Source organism: Elgaria multicarinata, chromosome 18, assembly GCF_023053635.1.
Source record: "Elgaria multicarinata webbii isolate HBS135686 ecotype San Diego chromosome 18, rElgMul1.1.pri, whole genome shotgun sequence".
In the NCBI taxonomy this organism is placed as follows: domain Eukaryota; kingdom Metazoa; phylum Chordata; class Lepidosauria; order Squamata; family Anguidae; genus Elgaria; species Elgaria multicarinata.
Window position 1 is genome coordinate 2757529 of NC_086188.1, and position 15502 is coordinate 2773030.

Here is a 15502-nt window from a genome sequence, read left to right on the forward strand (position 1 = left end):
TATCATCGAAAGTACGGGTGGTTTGAGAGACACAACAGTGTCCATGCTTGGAAACAGTTTATTCAGACGCTCTGTGTGTACCTCAATGGTGTTGTACTGGAGGCAGGGCTCACCCGGTTAAAGCGCCGGGACTTTTTGATCAGCACGGACACTGAGGTCATCTGCCAACCTCTGAGAATTCTCTATTCCCTCTGAGCTTAGCGCAACCCACACGGTAGCTGGGGAGAAATGGATGTCCCAGCAACAATACAATCTCCCTTGCTGCAATGTAAAGTATTCTGGGCAGGCTTGAATGGACAATTACGACCTGGGGGGGGGGATCTACACTACTGCTTTTAAAGCGCGTTAAAGCACTTTGAAAACGTTTTGAAAACTATATGCAGTGTGTCCTGGGCCCCAACAGTTGTCAAAACTGTTATAAAGCGCTTTAAAGCAGTAGTGTAGATCCCCCCCCCCCCCGATCTTGGTGGAGGTGAAAGCTGCTAGTACCAGTTTGTTGAAATGGATCAATGCCACTACCTGCATTTTTGGCCTCTCTTGGTGGCGGGGCTATTTGGATTGTCATAATGAGCGCCTGCATTGTAGCATTTACCATGACATGCTTGGCCCTCCAGCTGCAGGACAACCAGAACTCCTGTTTACCCCCACTTTCAAAAGATTCCTTGCAGCACTAATGTGTGATCTGTGCCTGGTGCTCAGACAATCACAAAAGCCGGATCGCTTCCCTTTCTAGCCCCTTTTCACCAGACAGATCTGAAAGATGTTTAAACATTTAGTGCAGACTTTAACTTAAGAAGTAGAGAAGTTTTACAGTATCTATTTATTTATTGAACAGGATTTGAAGTATGTTGGATTTGTTTTGTAGGTAAGCCACTCTGAGCCTTTAAGGTGGGTGATTTGGGGTGGGGGAAAGAGAAATTGCACAAAAAGTTCCAAGTTAAAAAAAAAAGAGTACAGACATGATAGAGCCATAGTTCATTCTCTCTGATTTCAGTGGGATAGTTAAATGCACACACTTCCACCTCTCCCCTTGAAACCGTCCGGACTGATCAGCCATTAAATGATGGTATAGATTTGGTACTTTGCATTTCACCATATTGGGTGTCCTGTTTCATAGATTTCCCCCCCCCCTCCTGTTCAGGACCAAACTATTCATTCGTTTCCCGAGGACTCTGTTTGCCACTGAAGATGCCTATGAATACAGAAAACACCGGCTGGGTACGTACTCCGTCTGCTGTTAATCGTTGTTGTCAATGGAATTCGTTCTCCTTTTAGTCCCTGCAGTGTGTGTGTGTGTGTGTGTGTGTGTGTATGGAGGAATGGGAGTTGGGGAAGTGGCTGAGTGTGAAAGCTTACCCACACATGGATTTCCCCAATTTGGATCCAGCCTCTGTGTGCTTACAATAAGGTAAACGGAGTGGTGAGGATCAGCTTCATGCTATGTTTTTAACTAGTGCTGCTCCGGTTTTTTGAGGGCCCATGGACAAGAAGATACCTTCAATGGACCCTCTCCTTCAGAGGGTCTGTTCTTTCACTGCCATTCCCACTAGCAGATCCTCCTCCTCCTCCTCTTCCTCATCATTGCTACTGTTTGCTGGCTGGAGAGCCAGTGAACAGGTAGGCTCTGGCAGCTCCTGCTCCTCCTCCTCCTCACGGCCATCACCACTGTTGCCTGGGCCAGAGCGAGAGACAGGTGAATCAGCGGATTGCAATGCTGAAGTGGAGCAAGTCCAGGGGGTTCTTGCCAGTGGCCCCCTGCTGGGGTGGGGGTCCTCAGCAGATGCCCAACCATGCCCCCACCCCCTTGACGCGGGCTCTGTATTGACCATAGAGCAGAGTTTAGCCCTGAATTGCTTCCAAGTGAGATTTTAAACATGGACTTTCACCTAATGCAAGAGTTGGGGGGAATTTAAGTTTGTTTTTCTTTCAGTTTCCAGAATACAAGCCAAATATAGAGGATGTATAGGGAAGCGGGAGTTCCAGAAGATGAAACAAGCTGGTAAGAATCACTTCTGTTGTGCAACCATTGTGCAAAATTGTGTGTTCGTTTGTATTTAATTTTTGGTTTTTTGGTGGGGAAGGGAGGAATTAAAAACTAAAATGTCTTGTTTCAAATTTTGATTTCTAACATTCAGTTTCTTGGTGCACATTTCGAAAAACTCAAATGTTACGTCTTGATAAATCCTGAAGGAAACAGTGACCATTAATCTGCCTCATTATACTTTGCACCCTGTTGTCCCCGCCCAGAGAGCTTCGGCTATTGGGCGATATAGAAATGCAATAAATAAATAAATATGTTTGTTGTTTATTCGTTCAGTCATTTCTGACTCTTCGTGACTTCATGGACCAGCCCACGCCAGAGCTTTCTGTTGGCCGTTGCCACCCCTAGCTCCCCCAAGGTCAAGTCCGTCACCTCCAGAATATCATCCATCCATCTTGCCCTTGGTCGGCCCCTCTTCCTTTTGCCTTCCACTTTCCCTAGCATCAGCCTCTTCTCCAGGGTGTCCTGTCTTTTCATTATGTGGCCAAAGTACTTCAGTTGTGCCTTTAATACCATTCCCTCAAGTGAGCAGTCTGGCTTTATTTCCTGGAGTATGGACTGGTTGGATCTCCTTGCAGTCCAAGGCACTCTCAGAATTTTCCTCCAACACCACAGTTCAAAAGCATCTATCTTCCTTCGCTCAACTTTCCTTATGGTCCAGCTCTCGCAGCCATAGGTTACTACGGGGAATACCATTGCTTTAACTATGCGGACCTTTGTTGTCAGTGTGGTGTCTCTGCTCTTAACTATTTTATCAAGATTCTGTTAAACACACAGACCCCACACACTTCAAATTACAATATATGAATTAACATTTCCGCAAGAAGATGAGAGTTAGGAGAATGTATTTGGGCTTTTTTTCTCTTAAATTAATTTCACTGTTCATCTGAGCTATGTTTTCCAAACCAGGCCAGGTTTTCTCTTCATTTTAATTGAGTAAAAAATGTACCACAGTCATTTCTTGTGGTACTGGCGCCCTCTGCTGCCCTATTATCTCTCATAACTAGAACTTTATTGTCCTTGATTTAGGATCTGGATTTATCCCCTGAATGTATCCTCCAAATTATGAGCGTGTATTAGAATGAAATGTTAAAATGGCAATAAAATAAATAAATATATGAAAGTAAGCTAGAAATAGCAATTCTATAAAAGCAGCATCCAAATAAAATAGACCAAAAGCTTAAAAGCCTGGTAAGAAAAGAAGATTGAGTGCCAGGTGAGCGTCTCTGGGGAGTGCATTCCAAAGTTAGGGTGCCACCACTGAAAAGGTCTTGTCACACCTCAGAAGGTGAGGGAAGTTGGAGAAGGGCCTTTGATATTAGTGATCTCAGAGTACAGGGAGGCACATGTGGAGACAGGCAATCCTTCAAGTATCCTGTCAAGGTCAAACTAGTGCCTTGAACAGGGCCCAGAAATGGACCAGGAGCCAACGCAGTAATGTAATATGCTCATAATGCCCAGTCCCAGGCAGTAAGCAGTCATATTCTGAACTAGCTGCAGTTTCCAAACTGTCTCCTGGGGGCGGCCCCAAATATAACACATTGCAGTAGTCTAACCTGGAGGTTACCCAGAACTAGATAGCTGAGGCCAGGCTATGTTGGGATCTCTATGGGTTTTGAGCAGGCTTATCCAAGAGCTCCTCAATCAGAATGTCCTACAAGAAGTGGGCAATTCTTCCAGGGACACTGGAACAACCCTGCAATGTGAAGCAGCAGGGGAAGGTTGGGTGCATTCTAGGATGGTCTCGGTATGGGTGCTGGACTGTCTCCCAGAATCCTCTGGGGGCCACAGAAAGATCCATGAGAGGTGCTCCGTGGTGAAGACTGTGTCGAAATAAAGGGTTCTCTATTGGTGATACAATTAAGCAGCCCGTTCCACTTCAGGGGGTGAGGCACCTCCAAACATTTCTGGACTTCACCTCCCATTATCTCTGATGGTTGGCCATGTTGGCCGATGGGATTTGGAGTCCAATAACATCTGGAGGGCATCAGACTCGCCACCCCATCCTATTTGAATCTGCATGTTCTACTAATTTTATTGTAGGCTTGAAAGGATAGTTTTGCTATCGGCAGGCCCATGAGCACTCCGGATAACACTCTGGGCCAGGAATGCAGAAGCTCATCCTGTGTGGTTTCCCCAGATGGCCATGCTTGCTCCCTTTGGCCCCTCCCCCTTTCCTGTGGCCCCACCCACCATTGGAATATGGGACCTGAGAGCTTCTTTGGAAAGGAATCCGGCCCTGGGGCTGAACCCACCCCCCTGCTCCAGGCTCACAGGAAAGTGGCGGCTGTGGCTAACTAAGCCGTTGCCCCCTATTTCTGGGGGGAGCGCCCACCTTGCCTCTTCCATCTCGTCCTGCCCTTTAGCAAAAGGGTCCCCACATCCAAGCCACGGCTTTCCGTATCTCTGTCTTGCAGCCATCAGATTGGAGGCCCGCTGGAGAGGGGTCCTGGCGCGAAAGCATGCCAAGAAGAGGATGTGGGCGGCCCAGACGATCCGGAAGTAAGTCCCGGGCTGCCCTTCTCCCTGGCCGGGTGGGAAAGTCTCCAAAGGAGCTGTCCAAGGTATTCCTTTAAAGTCCTGACTGGCTCCAACTGAAACCCGGAGTGAATTCACTACCCCACTGACATCAGAGCCACCTGCCTTCAAAGAGAGGACTGCCCTCCATAAAGCAGGACACCTGTCCGCCTTGCAATGGCCCTGCTCTGGCCGCAGCCCTACGGCATTCCGGATCAGCCGGCCCTGACCGCGGCCCTTTCCCCTTCTGTAGGTACATCAAAGGTTTCATCCTCCGGAAGCAGCCCCTCTGCCCCGAGAACATCGATTTTGTGAGGCTCGCACAGTACAACTATCTCCTAAGGCTGAGGGACCACATTCCAAGGACCGTCTTGGACCCGCGCTGGCTCAAGCCCCCACAGGTCATGGAAGAGGTGAGAAGAAACCCCTGTTCCATGAGGAGGGGTCTCTGCAGAACCCCCACCTGGCGAGGCGCTGAGCTACGCAGGACCGTTGGCAGAGCAACAACGGGACAGGGGAGCTCTGACTCCGGGCCTTGCTGAGAAGCTTCCAGAGGTGTCTGGTTGGCCGTGCTGGGGGGCGGGGGGAAGTATCAGACTAGATCCACCTTCTGCCTGACTGTTCTAAAGTTAGCTGAGAGCTGAACGGCACACGGTGTCAAATATGGAGCGTGCAGCTCACCCTGGTGGTTTTTCTTACCTCGGTGTAAATGCACCGGCCCCCAATCTGGATTGAGACCATTACATGTTGTTAGGGAAGGTTTAGGATTTCCCACTCAGCCACTCCCCCTGCCCCCATCCTGCGCTTGGGGCCTAAAAAGAGGTGAAATAATCTCCATTGGCACCAATGGAGGGGTTTTTTTTTAGCCACTGGGGGTTGGGGAGAGCAGCAGGGTGGGGAAGCTTAAACCTCCCTTACCTGTGTGCAGTGGCCCTGATCCAGGTCAGCGTTCCATGAGCGGACACAGTCATGTATGGCGGCATAAAAATCCTTAAATAAATAAAAATAAATAAATGTAGTTTAGCCCTGAGAGAAGCTAATGACGTGCAGAGGATACCAGCTACAGCCAGGTAACAAAAGGTCTTATGAACCTCTAAAGCTGACGTGGTCCTGAATCAGGGCACTGGTCTGTTTAGCCCTGTGCCTTCTGCCCTGACAGGCAGCAGCCTGCTCTGGCTAAATCCTCCCCCAGCCCAATTTTACAATCTTTTAGATTGTAAGCCTGTGGGCAGGGACTGTCAAGAAATACTTTTGTAAGCCGCCATGAGAGCCCTTTTTGGCTGAATGGCGGCATAAAAATGCTTAAATAAATAAATAAAATAAATAAATTTGGAGGTTCTTTTAACTGGAGCTGCCGGGAATCAAGCGAGAGACCTTCTGCGCATGAAGCAGGAGCTCTGCCTCTGAGCCCTGGCTCTTCCCGCGTCAATGACAGGCTTTTCCCCCTGCTCAACACAGACGTCGGAGTTCCTGAAGAAGATTTGCCTGAGGAACCTCGTCCGGAAATACTGCCGTGGCATTCCAGCGGAGAAGAAAGCGCAGGTAACGCCTGGGCCCTGGAGCTTAGCCCTTCAGAGGAGAGGGCTTTGAAAGTCGTTCCTCTGAATTGCTTGTGCATGGTTGACTGGTTGTTGGTGCTACGCGGTACTGCCGAAAATGCACTCTGCACAGGCTCAGAGGTGCAGGGGATTGGAGTTCTTAGAAGGGCCAAAGTTCTCTACTGCTGTTGCCTTGGGCGAAAGCTATAAAAGTTGAACCCAGTTTAAGTTCACAGTAAAAAACCAAGAAAGATTTCCTGCACAGTAAAAGCCAGGCCTTACCCCAGCCTGGGACCCTCCAGATCTGATGGACTACACCTCCCAAAATCCCCAGCCAGCATAGCTGGGAATTGTAGTTCAACACATTTGGAGATTGGAGAAGGCTGCTGAAAGGAGCACCGGCGTGCTAAAGCTGTGTATTCCTTTAGCCACTGAACTCTGGTGGAGCTTATCTCATTTGAGATAAACGGAATGACTCCAGAGCGCATGACGGACCCTGACTTCACATAGCAGAATCCTCTTCTAAGGAGCTCCCTGACGAAGCTCCCCGCTGCCTTGTTCACGAAATTTCATGGGGGACTCCAGAAGACGATGTCTTCCATTTGTAACCCTCCCACGTTTTCCCAATGCTGCTTCTGTCTTTTCCTTAGCTTGAAAAAAGCTGATAAGGAGGAGATGACAGCATGAATTGCACAAGGCCTTCTCCTGGGTAGCACTGGGAGCCCTCTATCTGGGAGCATCCTAAGGACACCTTAAGCTCTCTGTCTTGGAAATGAGCATTCATCTGTTTGTATCCTGAACTCCTGAGCTGTACCCCTTTAACAAAGGTGCGTCAGAGAGACAGCACCTGTGGGTTCTGCCAGTGGTGGCTGGTGGCTCTGATGTCAGTGGTGCGGTGAATCTGCTCCAGGTTCAGCCAAAACCAGTCAGAACTCTAAAGGAGATATCCAAGGTCCTCTGCTTTGATAGTTTTGACTGGTTCTGTCTGAAGCCTGGAGTGGATTCACTGCCCCACTTGACATCGTAGGCACCAGCCTCCACTTTCTGCCACCTGCTGCGTACGTGGGGCTGTTCTTCCTGCCTCAAAATGATAACTTCAACGTCATGCGTCACGCTGAAGCTTTGGCTATTTGGGTGGCATAGAAATGTAATAAATAACCTTTTTCCTCTCGAGAGGGCATAATCTCTCATTTTCCTGTGAAACAGATGCAGCAAAAGATGGTTGCCAGTGACCTCTTCCGTGGGAAGAAGGCCGGCTACGCGGAGAGCTTGAACGAACCATTTGTGGACACCAGGAGAAGTGAGTAATCGATCAACGGCAGGACAGGACCAATATTTGACATCAATATTCAAGAAGGCCCCTCCTGTTGAGGTCTAAGCCCATGGATTCGAGCCATCTTTAGGGTCTCCTCCAGGTCCCCCCACCAGAAGGCGGGTGGTGACCAGAGAGAAAATCATTCCCTAGAAGCTCTGCTGAAGCCAAGGGCAGCGTCGAAATATTGTGAATGAATAAATATTTTCTAGCGTGCCGGAGAAATCCTGTAAGGTCAGATTCCTCCGATCTCTTGGGTACGTGTCTTGGTGTCTCCCCTCCTTTCCGGAGGGAGCTGTGACTAACCTTCTTGCCTCTTCCCTAGATGAGAGTGACCTCAGTCCCAAAATCCTGCAGATGATCCGCCACGAGAAGGTGAAGGTAAGGAGTCAAGGCGGGGGGTTGCGAAGGCGAGATCCACCGGGGCTCAAAATTGCTCTGTCGGCCCCGCGCTGCCTCCGCTCGCCTGGAACGGTGCTTTCTTAAAGCTGAAAGCTTCCTTCTCGGCTGCTAAAATTCCTCCTGTGGTGGTTTGCAGTACGTAACACCGGTGGTGAAGTTTGACCGGAACGGCTTCAAACCCAGAGAGCGGCTGCTTGTTTTGACACGCGTGACAGCTTACGTGGTGGACACGGCCAAGATCAAGCAGAAGATTGATTACGCGATGATCAAAGGTAACCTTCGCCATCGGCAGTCGGCTCTTATTTATTTTCTTGCCCCTCTGATGGAAAAAGGGCTCCTACAGAGGCGCAAAATAATTATAAGCCAGTCCTGGCCGTCAGGTTTGTTGAAACTTAGAATAAAAAAAGATTTTTAAAAAAACCCAGAAACGTGAAACTATGTCTGAGCTCATGGTGGCTGAAATACAGGAATACTTACTGTCATTCTAGTAAGCACCTTTTATTTTCCGTTCTTCCTCCAAGGCATTTCTGCCAGCACTCTGAGTGACAGTATCTTAGTCATCCACGTTTCAGAAGACAGTAAGCAAGAGAAGGTAACAGAATTACACTTCACCTTGTACGAGTGTGTGTGTGTGTGTGTGTGTGTGTGAGAGAGAGAGAGAGAGAGAGAGAGGCAAAATCTACACTATTGCTTTAAACCAGTTTATAACAATAGTGACAACTGTTGGGGCCCAGGACACACTCCATATAAAGTTTTCAAACCATTTTCAAAGTGTCATATCCTGCTTGGTGTAGATCAGGTGTGAGAGAGAAATGCCACCACCCAACAACAACCTGACCTTTGCAGAGAGTTTTCTGGAATTGTATTTCTTGTGGGTTCACTTTGAAGTTGGGGGAGTTGTTGCCCAACTAAGAAACTCTTCATTGATCAATCACATTACTTTTAATCTCTTCATTGATTTAAGCCCCATAACGTTGGCACAGGAATAAACATTAAGGTTCTGGAACACCCCCCCCCCAAAAAAAGAGCAATCTTCCTTGGTTTCTAGATCCACCTTCCCCAACATGGTGCCCTCCAGATGCGTTGGACTAAAACTCCCACGATTCATTGGGTTCATCCTTTTAACAAATGAAAGATTTTTAAATGGATGAATCAACTAAATGTTCCAGTCCTGTTTTAAATGCCAATTTATACGCCAGGTTTGTAAACCGTTCTATGGCCTGTCCTTAGAATATTGTGATATGGCAACAGAGTGCTTCTGAGGATGCATAGAGTGCACTCACCACTGTTGACAACTAGAGCTTCCATACCAAGCATTAGGGGTGCAGTGCCGTCCAGGTCAAAGGATGGTGTGAAGTAGTGAGTGGCGAGTTCGAATCTCACAGTAGCCAGAAATTCAGTCCGTGGCCTTAAGCAAGCCACGACACTCTCATCTGCCTGGCTGCAATTTTGGGATAATCGTGCTATCCTACCTTATAGGAGCATTGTAAAGATGACAGAAAATACATTCAGAAAAGTATAGGCATCTTTAGCAAGATTGTTTGGTTTCCAGGTGGCTATCCCTTTAACATTATTAGTCTCTTCCTACTGAAAGATAACGCTGGGAATTTCAGAGGCAGCTGTTCAAAAAACAAAAAGAGGGCATCTCCCTGAACTCAGAGCACACGCAGAAACAGGCCCATCCTTTCTCCCTCTGGCCTGAGAACGTTATCCAAAATGACCTGGCCTCCTTTCTTGCTTCCAGGGAGATGCAATTCTACAGTGTGAGCACTTTTTCGAGACCATCACAAAACTCTGCATGCTGGCCAACAAACAGGAAGAAGTCAAGGTGGTTGAGGGAAGGTGAGTCCCTCACCTTGGAGAGCTCCTTTAGAGTTCTGACTGGTTCTTACTGAAACTTGGGAGCGGATTCAACACCCCACTGACCTCAGAGCCACCAGCCTACACTGGGCTGTTACAGTTTTAATTAATTAATTAAACAATCAACCTTTTGGGATGGGGGCGGGGGAACTGCACAAAACCCAAGAAACTACCAAATGTTCTGTGATCAGGGCTGGGGGAACTCCAGAGGGCCAGGTTAGGACCCCATGCTGGTTGGATTCGATCCCGGGCCTGACTGCACACCTGGTGTCACCTTTGGGTGTGTTTTGTCTTGTTCCATAGCCTCCAGTTCCAAATCAGTTCGGGGAAAGAAGGAACCATGGTTTTCACCACTGGCCACGAGTCTCAGATCTACAAAGCCAAAACCGGAGAGCTGACCGTGGTAAGTCCCAGGAACATGTGATGGCCACGGATAGAGGGGGAAATTGCCCTTTTTCTAGCAGCACAAGACAGACGCTGAAGGGAAGCTACAGTTCAGGAATGTCTTTGCTGGAAAGAACTCCTTTCTTGTACTGAGTTTAAATGTTGCAGGTCGTTTACCATTAAAGCCATTCAATGGAGGGGGAAGAAAACCCCGTAAGTCATTGCTATCCGCCATGAATGTACACTTCAATAAAAGCCATCTATCTTAAGCTGCCACTTACTCACCTTGGTCTTTTGGTGGGGATGCCCTTCCTTTTGGCTAAGGGCTCCTAAATGAGAAGGGGACTTGGTGAAGAAAAGTATTTTCCAGAATTCGTTAAAGGGCCCTTCTTGGTGGCGGCACACCAGTTATGGGGGTTAGAGTGGCACCAACATTGCTCAGCTTTCAAAACCACGCGAAAACAATAATTCTTTAACCGGCCTCTTGATTAGATGGGTGGCCCCCAAATATTACAACAAAGTAATTGATGCATAATGTTTGATACTGACCAGTTGCTGTGCAGTTTTATTGGTTTGATTTTTAAAAATTTATTATTGCATTTATATCCCGCCCTTTTTCCTCCAAGGAACCCAAGGCGGCATACATAATCCTCCTCCTCCTCTCCATTTTATCCTCACAACCACAACCCTGTGAGGTAGGCTGGGCTGAGAGTCTGTGACTGGCCCCAAGTCACCCAGTGAACTTCCATGGCTGAGTGGGGACTAGAACCCGGATCTCCCGACTCCCAGTCCAACACTTTAGCCACTACACCACACTGGTTGTGTTGTGAATTGTTCGCTCTGCATTCAGGAAGGAGGTCAAGATGCATCTTTTTAACTTGGCTTTTTAAATTGTTATGGATTCACAGTTGTTTTTAATGCTTTTCTACATTTGTCTTGGTTGGTAGTTCTTGTTTTTTGAACGGTTGTCAACCTTGGTTGCTTTCAGAAAGGCAGGAAACCAATAACAAAGAATAAATACTGCGCCCCACTCTGGGATCATTTTGTGACGAGAGTTGGGCTAGACAGTTTATAATTAAACAGCCCCCCTTAGAAATAACCTTTCTGAATTGATAACGAATTTGCTGACAGCAGCAAGGTTGATCATATCTAGGAACTGGAAGGTGCAAGGAGATTATAATGTTGAGGACTGGTATAAAGAGATTTGGGATATTGCTATAAATGATAAATTGACATGTAATATAAAAGTAAGAAGAGGGATAACAAAAATGAATGATTTTGAGGGAATTTGGAATCAGTTCCTAGAATATGTATTATCTAAGGGGAGTGGAAAACCACCTCCAGAAGAATCAATGAGATTTTGGAAACAGGAATAGATCCCGGGGTGGGGGGTGGGTGCACTTTATGTTATGCAATGATGTAAAAGTATTAAATTAGAAATGTTATAAGGTTATTCAATTTATGTATTATGTTTTTTCTTTTTGTTTCTGTGTTGTTGTGATTATTGTAGTATTGTATTAGTGTATTGTTAATTAATAATAATAATAATAATAATAAGAAATAACCTTTCTATGTTTAAATCCAAAAGGTATCAACCCAAATAAAATCTTGATGGAAACAAACGAGTTCTCGATATGCCTCTTTACCAGACCTGCTTGGAAAAGAAAGTGACCCGACCCACTCGCGACCTGTACGGAGAAGAGAAGCCGCATCTGTCGATCAACCAGAATTCGGATCTTTACGAGGAGGCACCCTGATGCCATACGACTTGTTGCAGTGAGCTCATGACCTGCATTTTAAGTCTGTCCTGTTTTTGTTTTTTTTAAAAAAAGCAATACCACAAAGACACAAACGGTTTAGCTGTTAATAGTAGACCCCGTTACTGTCTATAAACACCCCAACAACTGATGTTAAATTAGGGCTGTATTTCTGTCGTAACTTGCCTCTGAAACGAAGTTGACAAAGGCGTCGTGCTCCATGCTGAGAGATCTCGCAGATTTCCTTCCCAAATATTCTGGGCAATCTTTTAACAGAGGCCACCCAGCTGTCCCTGACGGTAGCGTAAGTCACAGCCGTCCTCAATTTTGCCCAGCTGCTGTTTTGAAGTGGAAGCTGAGATTCCCGCTTTTGGGGCCAGCTCCTGCACAGCGGCGGGCAAAGATGCCACTCCTGAAATCGTGCCTCCGCCTTCCTCTCTGTACTAGCGTCATGTGATGTGTTGAAAAATTAAAAGGATGAAGGGAAAACTGGCTTTAAAATGTCTCCTTTCTCCAACAAGGTTGCTGGCCTGTCTTAAGTCCCCACTTCAGTGTTGCCCAACCTGGTAGCCTCTAGATGTATTGAATTGCCATTCCACTGGCTGGGAATGATGGGAGTTGTAGTCCAAGGTTGCTCAAAGTAGTTGTAGCTAAAGACCACACAATCTCCCCCCCCCAAAAAGCAGTGGTTCTGGGGTGCCTTGAGATCTTAACTGGGGTTCCACAGTGGCGAGGTGGTATGTGGTGACTGCATTCTATTGAGGGTGCACTGAGTTTGCACCCCCTGAACGTAACCCACCACCCTCTGCAACATACAGGGGTGTCTCAGTAGAAGTTTTATTTCTTCTTCTTCTTGTTATTTATTTATTTATTACATATTTATACTGCCCAACAGCCTAAGCTCTCTGGGCAGTTTACAACTCAAACCGTAAAATCCAGATTAAAAAACCTTTACAGTCACATAAAACCAGAATAAATCACAGTCTAGGGAAGGCTTGTTTTAAAAGGTATGTTTTTAGGAGGTGTTTAAAAGTTACTACATTTTCCGCCTCCCGAACCGCACGAGGGAGGGTTTTCCAGACCACCTGAGAAAGCTGGTTTCGCGTTTCTAGCATCTGTAGATTAGATGACCAGTTTTGTCTTGCCTCCACTGGGTGGGCTGCTTCGCCTTAATGACTGCCTTCACCAAGGGGAGACAAACGTGTGTGAACGTCTGTTCGCCAGTTGCACACAAGCGTGTCTATATCTCCCCTGCCCCCAGCGAAAACCAAGTTTTTGCTCCAACTTTCCTTTGAGAAAGCGTTTGTGCTAAAAGAGTGAGCTGTTTGCCCGTGATTGAAGGAAGGAAGCGATACGAGTTGGACCATAGGAAACGTTTCTGATTTATTTTGCATATTTTCACATCTGTGTAAAATACATAACACATAGATAGACATAAGAACCCAGCTGGAGAGACACGGGGAGCCAATTGTACACAGCAGGCTTGCCTTGCACATCTGGAACGAGGCAGCCACAGCAGGGCGGGGAAGAGTTTCGCTGTTGCCTAAAAGCTACCGACAGACCAGAAAAACCGAAAAGGGCTGCTCTTAAAGTGCTCGCGGCTTAAGGGGCAGAGCCAGGATGGCGGGACGACAAACCGCCCCGAAGCCGCGCTGGAATAGGGTGAGCAGGGCGGAGCGTTCCCTCGGCTAAAGCTTTGTGCAAAGGTAATTTCTAAACTTCCTGTGCATTTAATTTGAGAGGGCGGCCTCAGACCAGGATGTACACATGACTGCAGCTTCCTACACACACCTTATTTGGTGGGTGGATGGGGGGGGGGGGAAACTTTCAGGAATTTGACAGAGGACAAGAAGGCATTAACGGACAAGACGGGCTAGCCCAAGCCTTACTCAACCTGGTGCTCTCCAGAGGTGTTGGATTACAAGCCCCAGCCAGGGCGTTGTAGCCCCAACACATCAGGTTGGGAAGGCTGGACTAGCAAATGTTCTTACGCTCCCTTCTAAAATTTACCCATCACAGCCTAGGAGGAGGAAGATGGAAGAGAAGGGCATGGAACACCTTTAAGAAAAAGAACCTCAGAAGAGCCCTGATGCTGGATCAGACCGAGGGTCCCTCTAGTCCAGCACTCCGTCCACACAGTGGCCCACCTGCTGTCGTCCAGGGTTACACTAGCGGGTCTGAGCAAACGTGGCTGGTTTTTCCCTGACGTCTAGCTTAGGAGTTACAGTTTGCAGGCTTCTGAGTTCCGTTGTTATAAGCTTGGGGATTCTGAACGCAAAAGGGCTGAGCTGTTTCCCTGCGTTGTGCCACATGCAGAAGAGCCAAGCTATGGAAGGTGACAGGTACAGTGGTGTTCTGGGGGAACGCTGCTGGGTGGATCCAGGTGGGAGAGGATTTAATAGCCCTCTCAGGCTGTACCCTTCCCACCATGAAACACTGGGAGTGAGGGTCCACCTTTTGGCTGCAGAAGACAACGAAGGTCTCCAGCAAGTCTGAGGCAGCTCCTGTTACATTTACAAGTTTAACCGACTAAAATTACCATCGGATCTTAACTGCAGGGGAGACACCATGATCACGAAGGCTGAACTACGCTATCCATATCGCTGACATAAATCTTTCCCTTGCTCACATATTCAGAACAGTGCGGGATCTATCCCCCACCTGTTCGCTCCTGGCCGCTCTCTTCTCCTTACAGGCCTCCTGACACCTTCAGGGCTCCGCAGCAAGGAAAGCAACTTCCTATAAATACATTCTCAGCTCCTATAAACATGCACAAAGGACCCCTCCCTTCTAACTGAAGAGCGTTGCAAAGAGGTACGGAAAGAGGAAGCCAACGGCACTCCACCCCTTTCCTCTGGGGCGAAAACTGCACACATTTTGCTCGCTTCCAAAGCTGCAAGCTGAAATACCATCAGTATGGCCACAGAAGAACTTAAGGGAGAAGCGAATTGAACTGAGTTTGTGTGACAGCATTAGATGGCTAAAAGGGGGGTGAGGGGGTTGCCTCTTCCTAACGCTCAGTTCTGAGCACCCTGGCCTAGAAGTTAGAGGCCCCATTCAGAAGACACCTTAAACCATCCTTCCTCAACCTGGGGCGCTCCAGATGTGTTGGACTACAACTCCCAGAATGCCCCAGCCAGCTCGCTGGGGCATTCTGGGAGATGCAGTCCAACACATCTGGAGCGCCCCAGGTTGAGGAAGGCTGCCTTAAACCATGGCTTTAACTATGGTGGTTAAGCCAGAAAGTCGGGCTGTGTTCAGAAGACACCTTAAACCATGACTTTAACCATGGTGAATAAAGCAAAAAGCCTTATTCACCGTGGTTAAAGCTGTCTTCTGAACATAAGCTTTCGGGCTTAACCGACATGGTTTAAGGTGTCTTCTGAACGGGCCTACAGTCACCTTACACACCTAGCAGGCTGAGCTGTTCCCAATCCAGAGCCAGACCGCAAATTACAGCAAGGCCGCCTGATCCAAGCTTTACCTGCTCTGGCTGTCCCCTTCCTTTCCCCACAGACACGGAAAGAAATTACTTTGTGCTGAGGCCAAAAGTTCAGTGTGAGGATTAGCCCCCTTGCTTATTTCATCCTCCCCCCACCCCCAGTAACTCCAGGACAAGCCTTTCAGCGCTGTAACTAGACAACGGTGTGCCTGCCGGAACAGGCTAGACAACGTGGGGTAAAGAAATGGA

The 15502-nt window shown here is 47.7% G+C and overlaps 1 protein-coding gene across 4 annotated transcripts in view; it reads left to right on the forward strand.

Moving 5' to 3' along the window:
• The window catches only part of MYO1H (myosin IH), a 35111-nt gene extending 22797 nt beyond the window's left edge, over positions 1-12314 (forward strand). For all 4 annotated transcript variants that reach the window (XM_063143744.1, XM_063143745.1, XM_063143746.1 and 1 more), the window contains exons 21-32: positions 1142-1218; positions 1931-1999; positions 4459-4543; positions 4812-4971; positions 6017-6100; positions 7303-7396; positions 7734-7789; positions 7947-8082; positions 8332-8402; positions 9555-9652; positions 9974-10073; positions 11643-12314. In XM_063143744.1, the coding sequence (XP_062999814.1) occupies positions 1142-1218; positions 1931-1999; positions 4459-4543; positions 4812-4971; positions 6017-6100; positions 7303-7396; positions 7734-7789; positions 7947-8082; positions 8332-8402; positions 9555-9652; positions 9974-10073; positions 11643-11666 (1054 nt within the window). In that variant the 3' untranslated portion in view covers positions 11667-12314. The remainder of the gene's footprint in view (positions 1-1141; positions 1219-1930; positions 2000-4458; positions 4544-4811; positions 4972-6016; positions 6101-7302; positions 7397-7733; positions 7790-7946; positions 8083-8331; positions 8403-9554; positions 9653-9973; positions 10074-11642) is intronic.
• Positions 12315-15502: the final 3188 nt, after the last annotated feature.